Source organism: Elephas maximus, chromosome 8, assembly GCF_024166365.1.
Source record: "Elephas maximus indicus isolate mEleMax1 chromosome 8, mEleMax1 primary haplotype, whole genome shotgun sequence".
Lineage (NCBI taxonomy): Eukaryota > Metazoa > Chordata > Mammalia > Proboscidea > Elephantidae > Elephas > Elephas maximus.
The window spans coordinates 133,286,052-133,310,562 of record NC_064826.1 but is presented as its reverse complement, the minus strand read 5'-3'; the positions used below and the strand labels follow the sequence as shown (position 1 = coordinate 133,310,562).

The window sequence follows — 24,511 nt, the reverse complement described above, 5'->3', positions numbered from 1 at the left end:
TGCTGTGAAGTGAGTCCCTTTATCCGAGGCAATCGTGTGGGATACCATAATGGTAGATAAGGCATTTTGTAAGCCCATGGATGGTTGTTTTGGCTGAAGCATTGCATGTAGGGATGGCAAATCCTATCCAGAGGAAGGGTCTATTCCAGTAAGAACAAAACACTGCCCTTAACATAATGGAAGCAGTCCAGTGTAATCCACCTACCACCAGGTGGCTGGCTGATCACCTCAAGGAATGGTGTCAATATCAGGGACTCAGTGTTGGTCTCTGTTGCTGGCAGATTGGGCCCTCAGCAGTGGCTGTAGCCAGGTGGCCCTTGGAGAGTAGAAATGCATGTTTGTGAGCCCCAGCATAACCTCCATCCCTGCCACCATGGCTACTTTGTTCATGAGTCCATTGGGCAATGATGGGAGTGGCTAGGAAAAGAGGGTGACTGGTTTCCATAGAACGTGTCATCCTATACACTTGATTGTTAAGATCCTCCATTGCTGTGGTCACCGTTTGGTGAGTGTTCACATGAGACACAAATATCTTCACTTCTTTGGCCCATTCAAAGAGACCTAATCACATACCTCTTTCTCATACATCCTTATCTCCAATTTTCCAGTCATGTTCCTTCCATCCAAGTCCCTGACCATCCAGCCAAACCATTGGCCATAGCCCATGAATCAGTATACAGTCACACATCTGGCTATTTCTCCTTCCAGGCAAAGTAAACAACCAGATGCACTGCTCAAATCCATTGGGAGGATTTCCCTTCACCACTGTCCTTCAAGGAGGTCCCAGAAAGTAGCTGTAATGCTGCTGCTGTCCATTTCCAGGTGGTACCTACATATCACTAAGGACCATCTGTAAACCAGGTACAAGTTTTGTCTTCCATAGTCAAAGTCAACTGACTGAAAGGAACTCCTTATGAGGCCATAGGTGAAGATTGGGAGATGGAAGGCAGTGGGACAGGAGTGGAGACCGTGGGCATTTGGGCCACTTCCTCAAGCAACTTACTTGTGCCTTCAGATTGTGCTTGGGCCTGATCTCGTATATATTACTTCTTCTTAATGCTGGAGTGCTTCTGTGCATGTCCAGCTTAATGGCTCTGTGAGTCTGACAACACCCAGTTCATGATGGGCCGCTCAGGCTGCATGGTGACTTGGTGGCCCATGATTAAGCATTCGGTCTCTCCTAAGGCCCAGTAACAAGTCAAAAGCTGTTTCTCAAAAGGAGAGTAGCTATCTGCAGAGGATGGCAGAGCTTTGCTCCAAAATCCTAAGGGTCCGTCCTGTGACTCACCAGTAGGGGCCTTCCAGATAGCATCTCCATCAGCCACTGACACTTCAGTCACCATTAGATCAGCTAGCTCATATAGCCCAAGTGGCATAGCCGTTTGCATAGCAGCTTGAACCTGTTGCAAAGCCTTCTTTTGGTCCGGGTCCCACTCAAAACTAGCAAATTTCAAGTCACTTTATAAGTAGGCCACGGTAGCATACCCAAATGAAAGGGATGTGCTGCCTCCAAAATCCAAAGAGGCCAACTAGGCATTGTCCCTCCTTTTTAGTTGTGGACGGGGCCAGGTGCAATAACTTACCCTTCACTTTAGAAGGAATATCTTGACATGCCCCACACCAATGCACCCCTACATATTTCACTGAGGTGGAAGTCACCTAAATTTTTTCTTTTTTTTTTTTTTTTATAATTTTTGTTGTGCTTTAAGTGAAAGTTTACAAAGAAGTCAGTCTCTCACACAAAAACCCATATACACCTTGCTACACTCTCCCAATTACTCTCCCCCCTAATGAGACAGCCCACTCTCTCCCTCCTCTCTCTCTTTTCGTGTCCATTTCGTCAGCTTCTAACCCCCACCACCCTCTCATCTCCCTTCCAGGCAGGAGATCCCAACATAGTCTCAAGTGTTCACCTGATCCAAGAAGCTCACTCCTCACCAGCATCCCTCTCCAACCCATTGTCCAGTCCAATCCATGTCTGAAGAGTTGGCTTTGGGAATGGTTCCTGTCCTGGGCCAACAGAAGTTCTGGGGGCCATGACCACCAGGGTCCTTCCAGTCTCAGACCATTAAGTCTGGTCTTTTTATGAGAATTTGGGGTCTGCATCCCACTGCTCTCCTGCTCCCTCAGGGGTTCTCTGTTGTGTTCCCTGTCAGGGCAGTCATCGGTTGTAGCCAGGCACCATCTAGTTCTTCTGGTCTCAGGATGATGTAGTCTCTGGTTCATGTGGCCCTTTCTGTCTCTTGGGCTTGTAATCGCCTTGTGTCCGTGGTGTTCTTCATTCTCCTTTGATCCAGGTGGGTTGAGACCAACTGATGCATCTTAGATGGCTGCTTGCTGGCCTTTAAGACCCCAGACGTCACTCTTCAAAGTGGGATGCAGAATGTTTTCTTAATAGATTTTATTATGCCAGTTGACTTAGATGTCCCCTGAAACCATGGTCACCAGACCCCTGCCCCTGCTATGCTGGCCTTCGAAGCATTCAGTTTATTCAGGAAACCTCTTTGCTTTTGGTTTAGTCCAATTGTGCTGACCTCCCCTGTATTGTGTGCTGTCTTTCCCTTCACCTAAAGTAGTTCTTATCTACTATCTAATTAGTGAATGCCCCTCTCCCACCCACCCTCCCTTCCCCCTCGCGTAACCACAAAAGAATGTTTTCTTCTCAATTTAAACTATTTCTCAAGTTCTTATAATAGTGGTCTTATACAATATTTGTCCTTTTGCAACTGACTAATTTCACTCCGCATAATGCCTTCCAGGTTCCTCCATGTTATGAAATGTTTCACAGATTCCTCACTGTTCTTTATCGATGTGTAGCATTCCATTGTGTGAATATACCATAATTTATTTATTCATTCATCTGTTGATGGGCACCTTGGTTGCTTCCATCTTCTTGTTCTTGTAAACAGTGCTGCAATAAACATGGGTGTGCATATGTTTGTGTAGAGGCTCTTATTTCTCTAGGATATATTCCAAGGAGTGGGATTGCTGGATCGTATGATAGTTCTATTTCTAGCTTTTTAACGAAGGGCCAAATCGATTTCCAAAGTGGTTGTACCATTTTACATTCCCACCGGCAGTGTATAAGTGTTCCAATCTCTCCACAGCCTGTCTAACATTTATTATTTTGTGTTTTTTGGATTAATGCCAGCCTTGTTAGAGTGAGATGAAATCTCATTGTAGTTTTGATCTGCATTTCTCTAATGGCTAATGATTGTGAACATTTCCTTATGTATATCTGTTAGCTACCTGAATGTCTGCTTTAGTGAAGTGTCTATTCATATCTTTTGCCCATTTTTTAATTGGGTTATTTGTCTTTTTGCAGTTGAGTTTTTGCAGTATCATTTAGATTTTAGAGATCAGGAGCTGATCAGAAATGTCATAGCTAAAAAATTTTTCCCAGCCTATAGGTAGTCTTTTTACTCTTTTGGTGAAGTCTTTGGATGAGCATAGGTGTTTGATTTTTAGGAGCTCCCAGTTATGTAGTTTTTCTTCTACATTCTTCATAAAGTTTTGTATACTGTTTATGCCATGTATTAGGGCTCCAAATGTTGTTCCTATTTTTTCTTCCATGGTCTTTATTGTTTTAGATTTTATATTTAGGTCTTCGATCCATTTTGAGTTCTTTTTTGTGCATGTAGTGAGGTATGGGTCTTGTTTCATTTTTTTGCAGTTGGATATCCAGTTATGCCAGCACCATTTGTTAAAAAGACTGTCTTTTCCCCATTTAACTGTTTTGGGGCCTTTGTCAAATATCAACTGTTCATATGTGGATGGATTTATGTCTGGATTCTCAATTCTGTCCCATTGGTCCATGTATCTGTTTTTGTGCCAATATCAGGTTGTTTTGACTACTGTGGCGGTATAATAAAACAAACAACCAAACAAAAAAACCCAGTTCCGTCGAGTATAATAGGTTCTAAAATCAGGTAAAGTAAGGCCTTCCACTTTGTTCTTCTTTTTCAGTAATGCCTTGTTTATCCGGGGCCTCTTTCTCTTCCATATGAAGTTGGTGATTTGTTTCTCCATCTCATTAAAGAATGTCGTTGGGATTTGGATCAGAATTGCATTAAATGTATAGATCGCTTTTGGTAGAATAGACATTTTTATAATGTTAAGTCTTCCTATCCACGAGCAAGGTATGTTCTTTCACTTACGTAAGTCTCTTTTGGTTTCTTGCAGAAGTGTACTGTAGTTTTCTTTGTATAAGTCTTTTACATCTCTGGTAAGATTTATTCCTAAGTATTTTATCTTCTTGGGGGCTACTGTAAGTGGCATTGATTTGGTGATTTCCTCTTCGATGTTCTTTTTGTTGGTGTAGAGGAATCCAACTGATTTTTGTATATTTATCCTGTATCCCGATACTCTGCTGAACTCTTCTATTAGTGTCAGTAGTTTTCTGGAGGATTCCTTAGGGTTTTCTGTGTATAAGATCATGTCATCTGCAAATAGAGATACTTTTACTTCTTCCTTGCCAATCTGGATGCCCTTTATTTCTTTATCTAGCCTAATTGCTCTGGCTAGGACTTCCAGCACAATGTTGAATAAGAGTGATGATAAAGGACATCCTTGTCTGGTTCCTGATCTCAGTGGGAATGTTTTCAGGCTCTCTCCATTTAGGGTGATGTTGGCTGTTGGCTTTGCATAAATGTCCTTTTTCATGCTGAGAAATTTTCCCTCTATTCCTATTTTGCTGAGACTTTTTATCAGGAAGGGGTGTTGAACTTTGTCAAATGCCTTTTCTGCATCAGTTGATAAAATCATGTGATTCTTGTCTTTTGTTTTATTTACGTGGGGGATTACATTGTTTTTCTAATGTTGAACCATCCCTGCATACCTGGTGTGAATCCCACCTGGTCATGGTGAATTATTTTTCGATATGTTTTTGAATTCTATTGGCTAGAATTTTGTTGTGGGTTTTTGCATCTGTGTTCATGAGGGATATAGGTCTATAAGTTTCTTTTCTTGTGGTGTCTTTACCTGGTTTTGGTATCAGGGATTTGGTGGCTTCATAGAATGAGTTTGGTAGTATTCTGTCCTTTTCTATGCTCTGAAATACCGTTAGTAGTAGTGGTGTTAACTCTTTTCTGAAAGTTTGATGGAACTCTGCAGTGAAGCTGTCTGGTCAAGGGATTTTTGGGGGGAAGTTTTTTGATTACCTTTTCAATCTCTTCTTTTGTTATGGGTCTATTTATTTGTTCCACCTCTGTGTTAGTTTAGGTAAGTAGTGTGTTTCTAGGAATTCATCCATTTCTTCCAGGTTTTCAAATTTGTTTGAGTATAGTTTTTCATAGTAATCTGATATGATTCTTTTAATTTCAGTTGGGTCTGTTGTTATATCACCCCTCTCATTTCTTATTTGGGTTATTTGCTTCCTCTCCTCTCTTTCTTTTGTAGTTTGGTCAGTGGTTTATTAATTTTGTGGATTTTTTCAAAAACCCAGCTTTTGGTCTTGTTAATTCTTTCAATTGTTTTTCTGTTTTCTATTTCATTTAGTTCAGCTCTAATTTTTATTGTTTTCTTTTGGTGACTGTGGGTTTCTTTTGCTGGTCTCTTTCTATTCAAGTTGTAGGGATAATTCTTTGACTTTGGCCCTTTCTTCTTTTTGGATGTGTGCATTTATTGATATAAATCGGCCTCTGAGCACCACTTTTGCTGTGTCTCAAAGGTTCTGATAGGAAGTGTTTTCATTCTCATTGGATTCTATGAATTTCTTTATTCCATCCTTAATGTCTTCTATAATCCAGTCTTTTTTGAGCAGGGTATTGTTCAGTTTCCAAGTGTTTGATTTCTTTTCCCTGCTTTTTCTGTTATTGATTTCCACTTTTATGGCCTTATGGTCAAAGAAGATGCTTTGTAATATTTCAATGTTTTGGATTCTGCTAAGGTTTGCTTTGTGACCTAATATGTGGTCTATTCTAGAGAATGTTCCATATGCACTAGAAAAGAAGGTATAGTTGGTTGCGGTTGGGTGGAGTGTTCTGTATATGTCTACGAGGTCAGGTTGGTTGACTGTGGCATTTAGATCTTCCGTGTCTTTACTGAGCTTCTTTCTGGATGTCCTGCCCTTCACTGAAAGTGGTGTGTTGAAGTCTCCTACTATTATTGTGGAGCTGTCTATCTCACTTTTCAATGCTGATAGACTTTGTTTTATGTATCTTGCAGCCCTGTCATTGGGTGCATAAATATTTAATATGATTATATCTTCTTGGTGTATTGTCCCTTTAACCATTATATAGTGTCCCTCCTTATCCTTTTTGATGGATTTAACTTTAAAGTCTATTTTGTCAGAAATTAATATTGCCACTCCTGCTCTTTTTTGATTGTTGTTTGTTTGATGTATTTTTTTCCATCCTTTGAGTTTTAGTTTGTCTGTGTCTCTAAGTCTAAGGTGTATCTCTTGTAGGCAGCATATAGACGGATCTTGCTTTTTAATCCATTCTGCCACTCTCTGTCTCTTTATTGGTGCATTTAGTCCATTTATATTCACGGTAATTATGGACAGGTATGAATTTAGTGCTATTATTTTGATGTCTTTTTTTGTGTGTTGACAGTTTCTTTTTCCCACTTGATTTGATGTGCTGAGTAGGTTTTCTTTACATATTGCCCTTTCCTCATGTTTGTCGTTGTTGATTTTGTTTCTCCTGAGTCTGTATTTTTCCCTTGTATTTTATTTTGATGAGTAGGATAGTTTGTCTCCTTTGTGGTTACCTTAGTATTTACCCAGGTTTTTCTAAATTTTAAATTAACTCTAATTTCTTTGTATTGCTGTATCTTCCTCTCCATATGGAAGGTGTATGATTACAGTTCTTAATCCCTCTTTATTATTTTAATGTTGTCTTCTTTTATATAATAACATTACTGTTATCCTGTTTTTGGCTTGCTTTTTTTTTTTTTAATAATCTTGCTTTGTTTTTTTGGATTTCTCTCTCTGGGTTGACTTCTGGTTGCTGTGCCCAGTGTTCTAGTCTTGAGTTGATGCCTGATATTATTGATTTTCTAACCAAAGAACTCCCTTTAGGTATTTCTTGTAGTTTTGGTTTGGTTTTTACAAATTCCCTAACCTTGTGTTTATCTGGAAATGTCTTAATTTCACCTTCATATTTAAGAGACAGTTTTGCTGGATATCTGATTCTTGGCTGGAAATTTTTTTCCTTCAATTTTTTTAAGTATGTCATCCCATTGCCTTCTTGCCTGCATGGTTTCTGCAGAGTAGTCCGAGCTTATTCTTATTGGCTGTCCTTTGTAGGTGACTTTTCGTTTATCCCTCACCGCTGTTATAATTCTCTCTTTATCTTTGGTTTTGGCAAGTTTGATTATAATATGTCTTGGTGACTTTCTTTTTACATCTACCTTATGTGGAGTTTGATAAGCATCTTGGATAGATATCTTCTCATGTTTCACAATATCAGGGAAGTTTTCTGCGAACAAATCTTTAACAATTTTCTCTGTATTTTCTGTTATCCCTCCCTGTTCTGGTACTCCAATCACTCGTAGGTCATTTCTCTTGATAGAGTCCCACATGATTCTTAAGTTTTCTTCATTTTTTTAAAATTCTTTTATCTGATTTTTCTTCAAATATATTAGTGCCAAATGATTTATCTTCGAGTTCAGAAATTCTAGCTTCTACTTGCTCAGTTCTATTCCTGTGACTTTCTATTGAGTTGTCTGCTTCTTAATTTTGTAGTTAATCTTCTGAATTTCTGATTGCCGTGTGCCTATGGATTTTTCCAGCTTATTAAACTTTTCATTATATTCCTGAATAATCTTTCTAATTTCTTCAGTTGCTTTATCTGTATGTTCCTTGGCTTGTTCTGCATATTGCTTCATTTCCTTCCTGATGTCTTGAAGGGTTCTGTATATTAAACTTCTGTATTCTACATCTGGTATTTCTGGGAGTGCACTTTCATCTAGAAGATCCCTGGATTCTTTGTTTTGAGAGCCTGTTGAGGTGATCATGATCTGTTTCTTTATGTGACTTGACATCGACTGTTGTTTCCGAGCCATCTATAAGTTATTGTATTAGTTTATACTTGCTTACTGTGTTGTAGCTGCTTGCTTTGTTTTGTTGTGGTATACCCCTATGGGTTGCTTGAGTGAGCTAGCTTGATTATTTTCGCCTTTGGAGCTCTGGCGTCCTGTCCCCAGCTGGCTATAGCTGTTATCAGGTATATCAGTCTAGGAGTCCATCCAGTTTTCTTGTATGAATTCAGCTTAGGTTTCCAGGTAGCTGATCATCAAGCATGTGGTACAGGCTCTGTCCTACAGTCTTAGAGGGGCAGGGGTGATTGGCGTATATACCAGTATCTGATTGCAGCAGGGGGTCACGCTCTGAACAAGGCAGGGGGCTGAGGACCGACCCCCAAGTGTCTCTGAGGAAAATGCATCTTTGTTCCCTAGAGCATGCTGGTGGGTGGGTTCTGCAGAGGGACCATGGGCACCCAAAATTTTTGGTTGTAAGGACTGGGAGGTACCAGTTATCTTTGGACCCATGTCGCGGGTGGCTGGGTGACCTGAGTGGAGCTACCAGTCCTTAGGTCCCTGACATGGGTAGGTGAGAACCTTGTTTAATGGGCAAAGCAATGTCAAATGTCAAACACCCACCTCTCCACCGCACAGCTGAAATGGTTGGAATTTGCCAACAACGGCCTATTCTCCTGAAATAGGCCCATTCAGGTCCATGCAGGAGGGAAAGGTGCTCAAGGTCCGTGGACAGTTTATGCCTGGACAGGAGCCGCTTCTGTCCTGAGCTCCCCTGGTTAATGGAGCTAGCAAAGTGTCTTTTCCCCCCAGTTGCAAATTTTTTCCTTCCCCAGTGCCAGGAGGATGGCTGTAGGTGCTCAATAGGGCCTCTATCAGGCCCAGGGATTTAGCCGCTGAAGCCGGCTTGGGGTTGGGAGTGCATGGTGAAATATACGCAAGTACTTAGCTTTTGCCGAGAGCGCCGTTCTCCTCAGGTTCCGGAGGTGTGAGTAGGCTGTGTGGCTGGCTGCTTCTCCCCGAGGAAACTGCGACCAAACACTAGTACCAGCCCGCCACCTCCACCACCGCCCCGGGAATAGTGCCTGAGAGCTCCCCATGATTCAGGTCCGGTAACTCCTCTCCACTTCTGAATGGTCTCTTCCTCCCCCTGCTCCTCAGTTCGTTGTCTAAGCTTGCCTTTGATGCTCAGGGCTCCCAGCTTGTCACAAATATAGTCATTTCACTTGTTTTTTCGGGTCTTTGTTGTAAAGAGGGCTCGCCGGAAGCATCTGTCTATTCTGCCATCTTGGCTCCGCCTTTCATCTGAATTTTTGTTGTATTAATTTGCGAACCTCTAGCACGCAAATGATGGTCTATTCCACAGTCGGCCCCTGGCCTTGTTCTGACTGATGATACTGAGCTTTTCCATCATCTCTTTCCACAGATGTAGTCAATTTGATTCCCGTGTGTTCCACCAGGCAAGGTCCATGTGCATAGTCGCTGTTTATGTTGGTGAAAGAAGGTATTTGCAATGAAGAAGTCGTTGGTCTTGCAAAACTGTATCATTCAACCTCTGGCATTGTTTCTATCACCGGGCCATATTTTCCAACTACCAATCCTTCTTTACTTCCAACTTTCGCATTCCAATCACCAGTAATTACCAACGCATCCTGATTGCATGTTTGATCAATTTCAGACTGCAAAAGCTGATAAAAGTATTCAATTTCTTTATCTTTGGCCTTTGTGGTTGGTGTGTAAATTTGAATAATAGTCGTATTAACTGGTCTTCCTTGTAGGCATATGGATATTATCCTATCACTGACAGCACTGTACTTCAGGATGGATCTTGAAATGTTCTTTTTGATGATGAGTGCGACACCATTCCTCTTCAAGTTGTCGTTCCCAGCATAGAAGACTATATGACTGCCTGATTCAAAATGGCCAATACCAGTCTATTTCAGCTCACCAGTGCCTAGGATGTCCATGTTTATGTGTTCCATTTCATTTTTAATGATTTCCCATTTTTCTAGATGCATATTTTGTACATTCCAGGTTCTGATTGTTAATGGATGTTTGCAGCTGTTTCTTCTCATTTTGAGTCATGCCACATCATCAACAAAGATCCCCAAAGCTTTACCCCATCCACATCATTAAGGTCAACTCTACTTTGCAGAGGCAGCTCTTCCCCAGTCGTCTTTTGAGTGCCTTCCAACCTAGGGGGCTCATCTTCCGGCATCATCATAAGGTTTTCACTGGCTCATTCTTTTCAGAAGTAGACTGCCACGTTTTTCTTCCTAGTCTGTCTTAGCCTGGAAGCTCAGCTGAAACCTGTCCTCCACTGGTAACCCTGCTGGTATCTGAATACCGTTGGCATAGCTTCCAGCATCACAGCAACACGCAAGCCCCCACAGTACCACAAACTGACGGACACATGGGGCTGTCAGACCATCAATGGCTCATATGCAAGTTCAAGCTGAAACTGAAGAAAATCAGAGTAAGTCCACGAGAGCCAAAATACGATCTTGAGTATATCCCACCTGAATTTAGAGACCATCTCAAGAATAGATTTGATGCGTTGAACACTAATGACCAAAGACCAGATGAGTTGTGGAATGACATCAAGGACATCATACATGAAGAAAGCAAGAGGTCATTGAAAAGACAGGAAAGAAAGAAAATACCAAGATGGATGTCAGAGGAGACTCAAACTTTTTCTCAAACATCGAGCAGCTAAAGCAAAAGGAAGAAATGATTAAGTAAAAGAACTGAACAGAAGATTTCAAAGGGCTGCTCAAGAAGACGAAGTAAAGTATTATAATGACATGTGCAAAGAGCTGGAGATAGAAAACCAAAAGGGAAGAACATGCTCGGCATTTCTGAAGCTGAAAGAACTGAAGAAAAAATTCAAGCCTCGAGTTATAATAATGAAGGATTGTAAGGGGTAAATGTTAACTTAGCAGGAACCACCAAAAGAAGATGGAAGGAATACACAGAGTCATTATACCAAAAAGAATTAGTTGACATCCAACCATTTCAAAAGGTAGCATATGATCAGGGACTGATGGTACTGAAGGAAATAGTCCATCCCATACTGAAGGCATTGGTGAAAAACAGGGCTCCAGGAATTGATGGAATATCAATTGAGATGTTTCAACAAAGGGATGCAGTGCTGGAAGGGCTCACTCATCTATGCCAAGAAATATGGAAGACACCTTCCTGACCAACTGAATGGAAGAGATTCATATTTATACCTATTCCCAAGAAAGGAGATCCAACCGAATGTAGAAATTATCGAACGATATCATTAATATCACAGCCAAGCAAAATTTTGCTGAAGATCATTCAAAAGCGGCTGCAGCAGCATGTTGACAGAGAACTGCCAGAAGTTCAGGCCAGATTGAGAAGAGGATGTGGAACCAGGGATGTCTTTGCTGATGTCAGATGGATCTGGCTGAAAACAGAGAATACCAGAAGGATGTTTACCTGTGTTTTATTGACTATGCAAAGGCATTCAATTGTGTGGATCATAACAAATTATGGATAACATTGCAAAGAATGGGAATTCCAGAACACTTAATTGTGCTCATGAGGAACCTGTACGTAGATCAAGAGGCAGTTATTCGGACAGAACAAGGGGATACTGTTTGTTTGAAAGTCAGGAAAGGTGTATGTCAGGGTTGTATCCTTTCACCATACCTATTCGATCTGTATGCTGAGCAAATAATCCGAGAAGCTAGAGTATATGAAGAAGAACGGGGCATCAGGATTGGAGGAAGACCCGTTAACAACCTGCGTTATGCAGATGGCACAACCTTGCTTGCTGAAAATGAAAAGAGCTTGAAGCACTAACTAATGAAGATCAAAAACCACAGCCTTCAGTATGGATTGCACCTCAACATAAAGAAAACAAACAACCTCGCAACTGGACCAATGAGCAACATCATGATCATTGGAGAAAAGACTGAAGTTGTCAAGGATTTCATTTTACTTGGATCCACAATCAACAGCCATGGGAGCAGCAGTCAAGCAATCAAAAGACACATTGCATAGGGTAAATCTGCTGCAAAGGACCTCTTTAAAGTGTTGAAAAGGAAAGGCATCACCTTGAGGAGTAAGGTGCGCATGACCCAAGCCATGGTATTTTCAGTCACGTCATATGCATGTGAAACTGGACAGTGAATGGGGAAGACTGAAGAAGAGTTGATGCCTTTGAATTGTGGTGTTGGCAAAGAACAATGAATATACCATCGACTGCCAGAAGAACGAACAAATCTGTCTTGGAAGAAGTACAACCAGGATGCTCCTTAGAAACAAGGATGGTGAGACTGCTTTCTTAGGTTTTTTGGACATATTGTCAGGAGGCATCAGTCCCTGGAGAAGGTAATCATGCTTGGCAAAGTACCAGGTCAGCGGAAAAGAGGAAGAATTGACACAGTGGCTGCAACAATGGGCTCAAGCATAACAACGATTGTAAGGATGGGACAGGACTGGGCAGTGTTTCATTCAGTTGTGCATAGGGTCGCTATGAGTTGGAACTGATTCGACGGCACCTAACAACAACAACAGCCTAGACTGTGAGAGAATAAACTTCTCTTTGTTAAAGCCATCCACTTGTGATATTTCTGTTTTAGCAGCACTAGATGGCTAAGACAGTCCCCATTCTGCCTATCTTGTATTGCTTACACCTCTCTATGCACGCTCCTCAATGATTATTTGTTCAGTTTTCTCAGGTGAAATTTAACTGGGCTATACGGTCTTAACAAATGAATATGCCCTTGTGGCCCATACGCCATCATGATACATGGAGAACCTTTATATCTCCCCGGGAATTTCCCTCCTGCCCTTTTCTGTCCCCTTCCCACCTCTCCACCCCCCAGGCAACCATTGTGACTATCTCCTGAAGAAAGTCTGTGCCTAGGCATTCTTTCCCTGTGCTAGTTCCTTCCATTTGGCCTGATGTCCATGAGATCAGGTTGTTGCAGGTTGTTCTCATCACTGCTGAATGGTTGCATGCCAGGGACACACCACTGTTTATGTATCTGTCATCGTGGGAGTGCATCTGCACCATGTTCCTTCTCAGTTGTAGTGGCTGTTTCTGTCATTTACAAGTAAGTCATTGTGGGTACATGTTTTTTTCTCAGAAATGAATGGAGTGGGACTGGTGAGTCGCCTGGCAGGAGTGGTGGTTCAGTGGTAGAATTCTTGCTTTCCATGCAGGGGACCCAGCTTGGATTCTTGGCCAGTGTACCTCATTTGCAACCACTACCCGTCTGTCAGGGCAGATGTTCATGTTGCTATGATGCTGAATAGGTTTCAGCTGAGCTTCCAGACTAGCTGGACTAGGAAGAAAGGAAGTGCAGCCAGTGAAAACCCTATGGATCACAATGGCCTGATCCACAGCCCATCATGGGGATGGTGCAGGACCAGGCAGTGTTTCATTCTGTCACGTGTGGGGTTGAGGGCCCACTTGACAGTAGCTAACAACAACATCATTATAGGAGTGTGTTTAGCTTTGGGATAAAAAGTTCTGACTGTCTTAGAAATTGTTACATTCTCTTTCTGCCCACGTACCCTCCCTGCCTGTCTGCCTGGGTGAATTGTTTTGAGCATGTGTGACCTCCAGCCTGTGCATGGCTCATGTGTTTATCAAATTTGCGTAATTTAGAATGATTTTGTAGTCATCTTATAATCTTCTCTTCTCCCTACTTTTTCTTTCATAAAGCAGTTTTGGTACATTTTCAGGCATGGCTTACTTGTACAAATAATTGTGTTTTAATGTACTTAGGACTAAAGATGAGAAATTCCTGTTAGGATCAGAACTTTAAATTGCTGAGTTTTTGTCCAGGAAGAAACCTTTGTCATAGCATGAAGTACAGCTTCTGTGGGAATGGTGGCCTGGCTGGGAGGCTGCTTTGGGCATGGGGCTCCCCCAGACAACTAAATGTGGCTCCAGGAGGGCAGTGTCCTCACCTCCCAAAGCTTACACCCCTTCTGCCTCCGCAGCCACGCTGGGCCTCTACTTCTCGAGAGATGCCTACTGGGAGAAGCTGTACGTGGACCAGCCAGCTGGCACACCACTGCTGTATGTCCACACGCTTCAAGACCTGCCTGGCGAGGTGCCCAGCTTCCGCCTGGGCCAGCACCTCTATGGTGCCTACCGCTCACGGCTCCACGAGAATGACTGGATCCGCATTCAGGAGGACATGGGCCTCCTCTACCTGAACCAGAGCCTGGACCAGAGCACCTGGGAGGAGCTCAGCTCCCGCAGTAAGTGAGCAACCCCCACCTCACCCTACTCCACTACCCTACCCTATACCCATCACACCCCTCCTACTCACTGCCATCTCCCTCTGCTTCTGCCTCACGCCATCTCCACCCTGAAACCCGGGGAATCAGCACACCCCATGTTACAGCATTTCCCCTATAAGCCTTGCCATATAAGGGGCCAAGTGAGGCTGGCCTGCCAGTGTCCAGCCTGATGAGGGGGCCAGAATGAGTCTGGGGGCTGCTGATGGCCCTTGGCTCTCTGAGGCTGTTGGGATTTTTGGAGAACCATGTGCATGATTTGGAGGCCCTCTACATGCCAGATACAGAGGCCTTTTCCAGTAGGGCTAAGAAGGATTTGGGGGTTTTGAGAGTGGGGCTACAAAGAGCTAGGAAAACTCTACAGTATCAATTTAGCAAGTGACCTTGAACATGCTGGAGAAGCAGCAGTTCCCGTGGAGTGCCTGTCTTCCCAGCCACAACAGCACGCACGTGGGGCCTGGCAGGGACTTAGCCAGGCTGAGGAGAGGGAAGCAGGAAGACCGTGGACGCATCCAGCTGGAATCCAAGCCACACGTGGCTCTGGTACCAGGCAGAGTGGACGGAGCAGGGTCCTGCCTCTTGGCATGACAGGGTGATATAGTCTACCTGCTGCACCCCTTCCGTACCTGATGGGGCTGCTGTGACCTCACACTGCCCTTGCGGCAGTCCTAGGACGGGAGGCAGGCCGCATGCTGTGATCACGAGGGAGGCGACTGCCTGCCTAAGCAGAGTGACTGCTCCCTGTGCCAAGTAAAGTTGGGGCCACAAGATGGGAGGGCCTGAGGAGGGGTAGCCCTCCTTCCAGGGGCCTCCTGAGGAGGTGACGTTTGAGATGGATCTAGGCTCAGCACCCAGTCCCTGCTGCCCTCACCCTGAGCCCCCGGCGGGACACGTAAGGAGCTGGAGTTCTCTGGGGCGGACACCTGAACGGCGTTTGCCGTAGAAGCAGAGTGCACGGGCCTGTGTTCACCGGGAGCCCTCTTCCGTGGTTGTGATGCGAGAGCCCCTGTGTTCATCAGGGGCCAATCAGGAGAGAAACTACACTTAATTTTGGACAGGAAACGTTTATATAAAGAATTATTAGCTGCAGCTGGGGACTGAGGCAACAAAGCATGGGCTACCAAGAAGCAAAGAGAACTCTGAAGAATGTAGAAGCAGCAGATGTGTGGAGCAGCACTCCCCAGGGCTGAGGCAGGCCAAGGAAGAGCTCTCAGTGGAGATTCAGACCTCACTGGTGCTGTAGTACAGCGCGGGTGAAAGTGCTGGGGACGCCTGTCCATGGGGCTGTGTCTCAGAAGAGGCTTCATGGGGAGGGGGCGGGCATGCACTGTGCACTGCAGGAGCAGGCCCTGGAAAAGCTACCCACCTGCAGGAAATGAGGCTGCGGGGTACTCAGGGCACCTCTTGGGTGGGGCAGTGATGTGATAGGGTGGTGGGAGACATGGGGAGAGTTAGACACAGCGCTCAGGGCAGCCCTCTGGGGAGCAGTGATGTAGCAGGAGTCGGGGAACATGGGGAGACTTAAGCACAGAGCTCGGGGTGCATTTGAGCAGGGTCTGAGTGACCAGAGCAGGTGGCCTATGGGGCACTGGTCCTTACTCACAGGGAGCCAGGGTCCCAGGACTCTGAGGGAGAAACTGGGTCCCAGCTGCAGGCTGGGGTAGAGTTAGGTGAGGGGAGGGCAGTAGGGAGCACTGGGTCAGGGTGGTCAGCTCAGTGGAGCCCTTGGACCACCCTGAGGACTGAGTTTTACAGCAACCCACAACCTGCTGCCGTCGGCCTGGTCCCCACAGGCCCTGCTGACTCTTTCTCTGCAGATGGCGGGTTCCCACTGCTCACCGTCCACCTCCAGGTCTTCCTCTCGCCTGCATCCCTGCGCGAGGGTGAGTGCCAGTGGCCAGGCTGCGCCCGTGTGTACTTCTCCTTCATCAACGCCTCCTTCCCCACCTGTAGGTCCCTCAAACCCAGGGACCTCTGCTTCCCAGAGACAGGCCTGTCCTTCCGCATCCGGGAGAACAGGCCCCCGGGCACCTTTCACCAGTTCCGCCTGCTGCCTGTGCAGTTCCTCTGCCCCAACATCAGCGTGGCTTACCGGCTCCTGGGAGGTGAGTGCAGCCCACAGGCCTGGCCAGGCCTTTGTGTCCACTCCACCACCACGCCGTCCATTCCCTTGATGTTCCAGAAAGGTCTGTCACGGGCCAGGTTCTGTTCTAGGGGCTTAGGGTGCAACCACGAACAAAGCAGGCAGAGACCCTGCCTGCTGGAGCCTCTTTCTGTTGGGGACAAAGAGGACATCGTCCTGGGGAGGGCATGGGAAAGGTGGAGAACCTACTTCAAACTGGGGTCAGGGACAGGGGCGGCAACATTCAGGGAGAGGGCGGGCCACGAAGGCTGTCAGGGCTGCCTCTCTGAGGGACAGAGAAGGGCTTTGGTTCCTGTGTTGGGAATGATTTGGGTGGGCAGGTTTCACGAGGAAGCAGGGAGGCATTTAGGAGGCTGCTGAGAAATTGGGTGCATGAAGACAGGCAGGACAGAGGGTGGGAGCAGTGCAGTGGAGATGCAGGCAGCCTCTGGCACATTTGGAAGGGAGAGACAGCTGGATTTCCTGGTGGATTGACATGGAGTGATGAGGGAAAAAGAGGACAAGCCTGGTTCCAGGGATTCTGCCTAAGGAGCTGCAAGGACAGGGAGGCTGGGGAGAGGGATTGGAGTGGATCCGAGTGGAGGCGGACAGAGGGCGGCTGAGGAGCTGAAGCTGAAAGGGGTCAGAGGCTGGACTGCTAGAGAGCTGTGGAACCAGGTCCACACCGGGCTTTCCTCCCGAGAACCTGGTGATGGTGTTACAGAAATCCTAAGTGGAGTTGGAAGAGCGTTTGCCTGCATGTCCTTCACCTCTTGCCTTTTCCCTGGTTCGGGATCTCTGTGCTAGATGTCGGCACAGCACGTGGCTTTACATGCTGCCCTTTCCCCTAAAACGTACACATTTAAATTATGCATAACATGTACTTTATGTTCAGAAAGAGTAGAGGAAAACATTATGTGGTAAGCATCCCAGGTTGCTGTGTAACCTGTGGCTCTGTGAAGGGCATGTGTCCAGGGAGCAGAGTTGAGGCTGCCCCCACTGTGGGTGGCTGTGTCATCAGTGTGACCTCCAGACATCCAATCTTGCACCTTTCCTGAGCTTTCTCCTGAGGGTAGATTGTAGGCAGGGCTCTGGTGGAAGGTGTGTTGCGGTTGGTGGTGGGGTCCTTGGATGTCAGCAGACACAGCAGAGCAGGTCCAAACAGGGACGTTGGCCACCATCACCCCACTGCATGACGAGGAAGCTGAGGTGCAAACGCTCAGGCCGAGGAGAGGGTGTGCCTTGGTGCTGTCAGATGGTACACACATCCACTGCATGTTTCCTAGTGCTGGATTGTGGCTGATTTCCTTGTTTCCCATATTCCCTAAAATGAGCCCATAGTGCTTCTATAATTTAAAAATTCCCAACGTTATTTTTTAATAACAGCAAAAGCCCATGACTGGGAGTCTGTGGGCCTGCAGCCTGGCCTGCGCCAGAGTTACTCCCAAGCAGCTGCCACCCTTCACTGCCGCCAGTCCAAGGCCCCCAAGGGCACAGGTGGTGCAGGCCCTGGAAGGCCTTGGACACCCAGCACTGGTTCATAGAGGCCCACCTAGGTCGCCTCACTGGTTGTTCAGCACAGGCCTCCTGTCCGGCCCTTCCCATAACACTACACTGTGGTACCCAGGAGGCAGGCATGGGGCCAGCAGGCAGGAGAGCCAACCAGCACACCCCGGTCTGACCTCAGACCCCTCTCTGCAAGGAAGGCAGTTCGCCCATTCCTGCCTCGGCTGTCCTATCCTGGTCACCAGTTGCTGGTCTGCTTGATCACAGGTGAGCACCTGCCCTTCCACTGCAGCCCAGACAGCATGGAGGTGAGCACACGTTGGGCCCTGGACCGAGAGCAGCAAGAGAAGTACGAGCTGGTGGCTGCATGCACAGTGTGGGCTGGCTCCCGTGAGGAGGAGGTCATGGTGCCCTTTCCCGTGACTGTGTATGATGAGGACGACTCGCCACCCACCTTCCCTGGGGGCCTTGACACCGCCAGCGCTGTGGTGGAGTTCAAGCGGAAGGAGGTGCCTGTCTGCCCTTATATCTGTCTGTTTTTCTGTCACTCTGCCTTTTCGAGTGTCTGTCTCTCCATCCATCCATTTATTCCTCTGTCTGTTCCGCTGCCCATCTAGCCACGTGTTTGTCCATCTGTCTGTCTGAGTTTACTGCCAGCCTGCAAGGCAGGGGAAGAGGAGGGGGAGAGGGTGAGGCTCTCGGGCACGTCTGTGGGTGCCTGAGCTCACACAGCCTAGCCCTGCTCCCTGAGGAGCATCCCGTTCCACCTCTGCAGTCCTTACAGGAAGGGGGGTGCAGAGGCTTACAGCAGAGGAAGCTGGAGATTGGAGAGAGACAGGGTGGTCCTTGGATCTCTCTGAGATCTTGGCTATATGACCCACCCCTCTGACCACAAAGGGTGGAGCTTGACTGTCCTCTGCTGGGCCTTGGACAGTCCTGCAGCCAGACCTGCAGCTCAGGGCAGCAGGAAGGAGGGTGGCCAGGACCCGCTCGTGCTGTGCCACCTCTGCTTGATTCTCTGGGCACCCAGAGCAGGTGTGGCAGGTGGGGAGAGCAGGAATAAAGCATGTTTTGTAAAGAAAGGGGGGTCTCTTGGGCAGAGACATGCTCTGAACCTCCCCGGAGACACTCTCCAGCCTGGTGTGGAAGGGAGCTGGGAGGAGGGCCCTCTGGGATTCATGGGGCTTAGGTCCTGCCACTATGTGGCCTCAGGCTGACCCTGCCTAGTTGGCCCAGCTCCCTGGGGCAGAGTGTAAGCAAAGCTGCGTGGCATCTGCCCCAGTGAGCCTGGTGGGAAGTCTGAAGGGGTTCTTATCCTACCTGTTGTATTGGGAGGCCCCTTGGGCTCTCAGCCCAAGTCAACCTGTCCCCAGAGCCTGTACTCTGAGACCCACATGCTTGGGTACCCTGTGGGCTGCAGTGGAACACACACACACCCTCACAAGGTCTCAGGGGCAGTGGGGGGCCCTGCTACCCACCTTGATGTGGCACCCTCCCCTCCATAGGGCACTGTGGTTGCCGCGCTGCGGGTCTTCGATGCAGATGTGGTCCCTGCATCCGGGGACCTCCCCAGGCGGTACACGAGCACGCTGCTCCCCGGGGACGCCTGGGCGCGCCAGACCTTCCGCGTGGAGCACTCTCCCAATGAGACCTTGGCCCCAGGCAACGGCAGCTTCGTGCGGGCCACTTTGCACGAATACAGTAAGATGGGCTATCCTGGTCACAGCTACCCGCGCTCATGCCCGCCCGTCTGCCTCAGCCCTCCCTGTGTTTATGGGGTCTTACATGCTACTCTCTTTCCCCAAAGCCCATATTAGGCTCTACGGGCCCATCGTGCTGCCCTGTGCCCACCATGCACACAGACGCATGTGTCCCTGCTGTCACTTGCTGTCACCCCCAGGGTGGCCTGAGGTGCCAGGGAGTTGTGACACATACACACAGAAGCGTGCACACACCCCCACCTGCAGCTCCGTACTAACAGGAGGTGGTGGACAGTAGCCACCTCTCATGCCTTGAGTGGGGGATTCTGAGGTGGTTGTCCTATGTAGGCTTCCGGAATGCTCCAGCAGGTTAAGCTCCATGTGGCCACAGTACTCACATGCTTAGTGGGCAGCTTATATAAAATGGCCTTTCATTCCCTGCCTCGCACCCTAACTCTCCTACCCTGATTGTGTGTCCTGGGATCACCTTCCAGATACAAACCATTTGCGATTCGGTCCTTGTTTTGGGATCTGTTTCAGGAGGAGTCCAGGTTCACATGTGCCTTAACCCCATTCACGTGCACACACAGCCCACTCACACTGTCACACACACACAGGTCATTTCCTGGCCAGAAAGGGTTCTTTGGGTGCCCAGTTCAGCCTGGTGGTGGAAATTTATGCACTAGTTCTAACTTGGCAGGGCCCCAGGCCTGTCCCCTGTGTACTGGGCTGTGTGTAAGCGCAGGGGCGTGCATCTGGGAGGAGGTGCGCAGGGGGCATGGGGTGTGGCCCTTGGCCCAGAGCCAGCTTAGACATCATCGCTACCCTCCCCTCCACCTGTCACAGGGCTTGTGCTGAACCGCAGCCTCTCCATCTCAGAGAGTCGCAGCCTGCATCTGACCGTGCTGGTCAATGACTCAGATTTCCAGGGTGCCGGGGACGGTGCTCTCCTCCTCCACTTCAATGTCTCTGTGCTACCCATCAGCCTGCGTTTCCCCAGCACTTACTCTTTCGTGGTGAACAGGAGGGCCCGCCGCTTTGCCCAGGTGAGCCCATACTGCGTCAGCTGCCTGGGGGGTATGGAGAGTTGAGGTCCTGGTGGTGCTCTGTGGTGTCCGATTAGCAGGTCAAAAGTAGGGCTGGGGTATGGGCCATTCCCCCCCCTGCCCAGCCAGTGCATGGAGCTGGCCAGGTTGTAGCCCAAACATAGGGCCAGAGAAGACCTGGAAGGGCCAAAGTGGCAGGGCTGGTGAGGTTCTTGGGCAACTCTTTCTTTGCTCCTTCCCTTCGTTGGGCATCTCTAAGACATGTTTTGTACTAATATAAGAGCAGGGCCATATCCTGACTCAGATGTTCCTTAAGGGAAAAAGTAGTTTGCAGAACCGTTGGTCTCATGTGACTTCATTTGTGCAAAAACAAGTCTTCATCAATGGGAATTTGCAAGTACGTGAACACAAACAGCAATTAACAGTGGCTGCTTCTGGAGGAAAGGCAGGGGCTTCCGCTTTTTACCTCCTGCAAATATATTTTCTAGAGAGCTTATATTGCATTTGTTATTGGAAAATAACGGAAGTGGAAAATTAAAAAAGTAATAAATGCTCATTAAAGAAGAGGAAGAATATGGAGGAATATCCAGTATAGAGCACTTTGGTGCAATGTTTTGTAGCAAGTTTTTCTCCAACACTTTTCTGCTTGGCTGCAATTGCAGTGCGCACCTGGTCTAGCACCCCGAGTTCTCTTGATGGAGCAGCACTTGGATCAGTCCTCTTTGGAAGACCATGTTACTGGCCACACCCTCCTGTCCCTGTGGTGTTACCATGTCCCCGTGGGTGGTTCCCCTACCCCATCCATTCCTGGTGGCTGCCTGTGTCCAGCCCACCTGCTGCTGACCCTGGCCTCTTGTAAAGTTCTGGGCATCCCCGTGGGTGGGTTGGGGGCCTGGGGCTGACAAGACAGAGTGGAGAAGGTCTCCGCAGAGGGCTGGACTAGGGCTGGGGCATGCAGTGCTGGAGGTGGGTTAATTGCACTCTCCAAAGACTCAGCAGACAGTGGCTGCTCACCCTCTCCCTCCCCGGGTGTTAAATTGTGAATTAAGAGTAGTGACCTTGGGCAGTACTGAGGATGAGCTGAGGAAGTGGGAAGGCCCTGGCTTTGTGGACGGGGAAAGTGCTATGTACCCACCCATTTTTGTGGTAACGTCAAGCGCGAGCTTGGAGGAGCCCAGCCTGGCTTTGCTTTGGGGTAGGTCCGTGCAGGGCTGGGCCAGCTGCAGACCAGGGACTTCTCACCCTGCCTTGCCTTAGTTCCCACCATGGCAGCCTCACCCCAGGGTGGCTGCGGTAAGAGGGGAGCTACAGACCTGTAAAGTGGAGTCTTACGGCTCCAGGGCCTACAAGGTCAGGTCAGCAGGGGTGGGCTATCCTCTGGTGGCAGTCAGCCTAGAAACCCTGAGAAGAAAGGCCCAAGTCCCGGGGCCTCCCTGGCATAGCATGGGATAGGAGACCATACTGGAGGACAAGTCCCATGGCCAAGGGGCAGTGCTCTGAGTGGCCCTGGGAGAGCTGGACTCATCAAGACCCGTGACCAGAAGGAGTGAGGAAGGACAGTGGGTAAGAGGCCACCATGCCATGGAGACCCCTGGGGCCACATCCTGCCCTGTTAGGCTCCAGATTACTACCTTTCGGCACCTGCTTCAGCCCAAAGCCCCTGCCCCACTGCCAGGTCCTTCCTCTGAGCCTCTCAGACACTCCTCAGAGTCCACAACCTGGACAGGCGCCCATATGGCTGAGCACCCCACCCCAACCCACAGCTGCTTGGGGCTTGTCCGGATTTTCTGGTCTCACATATCACAAATTTCCACACCTTACTATGAGGATGCAGAGCCTGCCGTGGGCCAGGTGGCTGCCCTGGGCTGTCTGACTCCACTGCCAGGCTCGTGACTCCCCCCAACCAGCTGGAGAGGCAGCAGTGTCCTGAGAGGAGGGAGATCTGAAGCAAGAAGCAGCGGGGGTGTGCGGGGTCCGGAAGGTACCACCAGGCTGTTTCTCGGACATGCTCAGCCATCCTGCCCTGGGGCCTTTGCGCTTGCCGTTTCCTCTATCTGGAAGCTTCTTTACCCAGAATTGGCTTTTTCAGAGCTTCACTCATGTCACCTTCAGAGAGCCCCTTCCCTGATCATCTTGTCTAAAATACCCCCCACCCGTTGCTCCCTACCCTTTGCCTGACAGGGGATATATTTACATCTTTATCTGCTTTTGGAAGGGGCAGTTCATCCCATGAATGAGTTCCAGGAGCTCAAGACCTTGGTTGGCTTCATCCAGCACTAAACATAGCTCCCTGAGCAGGGGCTAGGGCGCAGGAGGTGTGCATCAGCCTCTGTTGTTTGAATGAATGAAGGAATGAGGGGAGGAGGGAGTCAACCCCTCCCTAGATGGCCTGCCTGGGTCCTTCCCTGCCACCAAGCCAAACCTCAGCGCCCCGTGTTCCTCTCTGCTCCCCTGGCTTACAGGACCAGTGTGGGTGGTACCAGGGCCTGAACAGCATGGTCAGCCCAAGGAGGCTTGGTACCCGTCTGCATGATTGGCCTGTGCATCAGGTGGGCAGGGGGGCAGAAGGATGGCAGTTCTGGGGGAGGCACTGACCCCCAGATGAGTTGATGCACCAGGCCAGGAGCTGTCTGGGGGGGCGGGTCCCCTGTCCCCTGCGGGGCCGTAGCCTGCCAGCACCTACCTGGCTGAGACCCCTATGCTTCTGCCTAGGTCGGGAAGGTCTGCGTGGAGCACTGCCTGGAGTTCAGCGGCATCCTCGTCCATTATAAACTACAGCCTTCTGGGGCCAACTGCAGCACTCTGGGGGTGGTCACCTCAGCAGAGGACACCACTGGGACCCTGTTTGTGAGTGACCCGGAGGTTCTGCGGCAGCCCGAATGTGCTGAGCTCCAGTACATGGTGGTGGCCGCTGACCGGCAGACGCGCAGGCAGGCCCAGGTCCAGCTGCTCGTCACGGTGGTGGGAACCTGTGAGTGCCCGGGAAGTGGGGGACTGGGCAGGGCTGTAGCAGAACAGAGCACAGGTGGGCGTGGAGCAGCCTCACCCTGCAGTCCCGACTTCCCCACGCACCCCTTGGAAATCCCCCCAGGTAGTGTCTGCTCCCCATACGTTTAGAGCAATAGTACTCACCTCGCAGTGGGAAGGGTTGGAGGGGAGTAGCATGAAGTAGCTTCCACCCCAAGGGACTGCCTTGGAGCCTCTGTTGCTTCCCTCCCTGCCCCCACTGCCTTTGATGTAGTTCGTACACACGCTTGATTTAGGGCCCTGGTTAAATGGGAATTTCATTTAAAGATAAATAACAGATAGTTTTCTGGTATGACTATATCCCGTGCAGTGTTTGCAGATGTCGTAGTTTATCTGGAAGACAAACTTCCAAGTATGTCCCTTGCATTGTTGTTACCGTTCACTGTTTATCTGAAGTTCAGAGTTAACCGAGCATCCTGTGTGTTGATGTGCTGAGTCTGGCCTCCCTCCCTGGCTCCCTGTCCTCGCTCCCCTCTGTGCTCCCCTCTGACTGTGCACTGTGATGGGCAGGCGCCGCACCCATCCCTGTATGGAGAGCGCCCCATCCCAGGCCCCGCCAGGACCCTGTGCTCCTTCACCAGCTCAGCTACCCTAGTGCTGAGTCGTGGCTTCAGGCCTGACTGCCAGGCAGCCCAGCAAGTGCCTCTCCTGTCGGCAGTGCTGGCCAACCTCATGGGACCCTGCTTGTCTGCCCTCCCAGATGTGGCCGAGGCAGCTGGCTGCCCCCTGTCCTGTGCGGTCAGCAAGCGGCGCCCCGAGTGCGAGGAGTGTGGTGGCCTGGGCTCCTTGACCGGCAGGTGTGAGTGGAGACAGGGCGATGGCAAAGGTAGGCCCCATGCAGC

General features: G+C 48.7%; 1 protein-coding gene across 10 annotated transcripts in view; it reads left to right on the top strand.

The window, feature by feature from the left end:
- The window catches only part of RET (ret proto-oncogene), a 67,337-nt gene that overhangs the window by 20,715 nt on the left and 22,111 nt on the right, over positions 1 to 24,511 (top strand). For 5 of the 10 annotated variants that reach the window (XM_049894675.1, XM_049894669.1, XM_049894672.1 and 2 more), the window contains exons 2-9: positions 13,966 to 14,229; positions 16,086 to 16,373; positions 18,164 to 18,405; positions 19,402 to 19,597; positions 20,443 to 20,642; positions 23,105 to 23,191; positions 23,355 to 23,613; positions 24,370 to 24,495. In XM_049894675.1, the coding sequence (XP_049750632.1) occupies positions 13,966 to 14,229; positions 16,086 to 16,373; positions 18,164 to 18,405; positions 19,402 to 19,597; positions 20,443 to 20,642; positions 23,105 to 23,191; positions 23,355 to 23,613; positions 24,370 to 24,495 (1,662 nt within the window). The remainder of the gene's footprint in view (positions 1 to 13,965; positions 14,230 to 16,085; positions 16,374 to 18,163; positions 18,406 to 19,401; positions 19,598 to 20,442; positions 20,643 to 23,104; positions 23,192 to 23,354; positions 23,614 to 24,369; positions 24,496 to 24,511) is intronic. The other 5 variants (XM_049894671.1, XM_049894677.1, XM_049894676.1 and 2 more) reach the window with 2 other exon arrangements.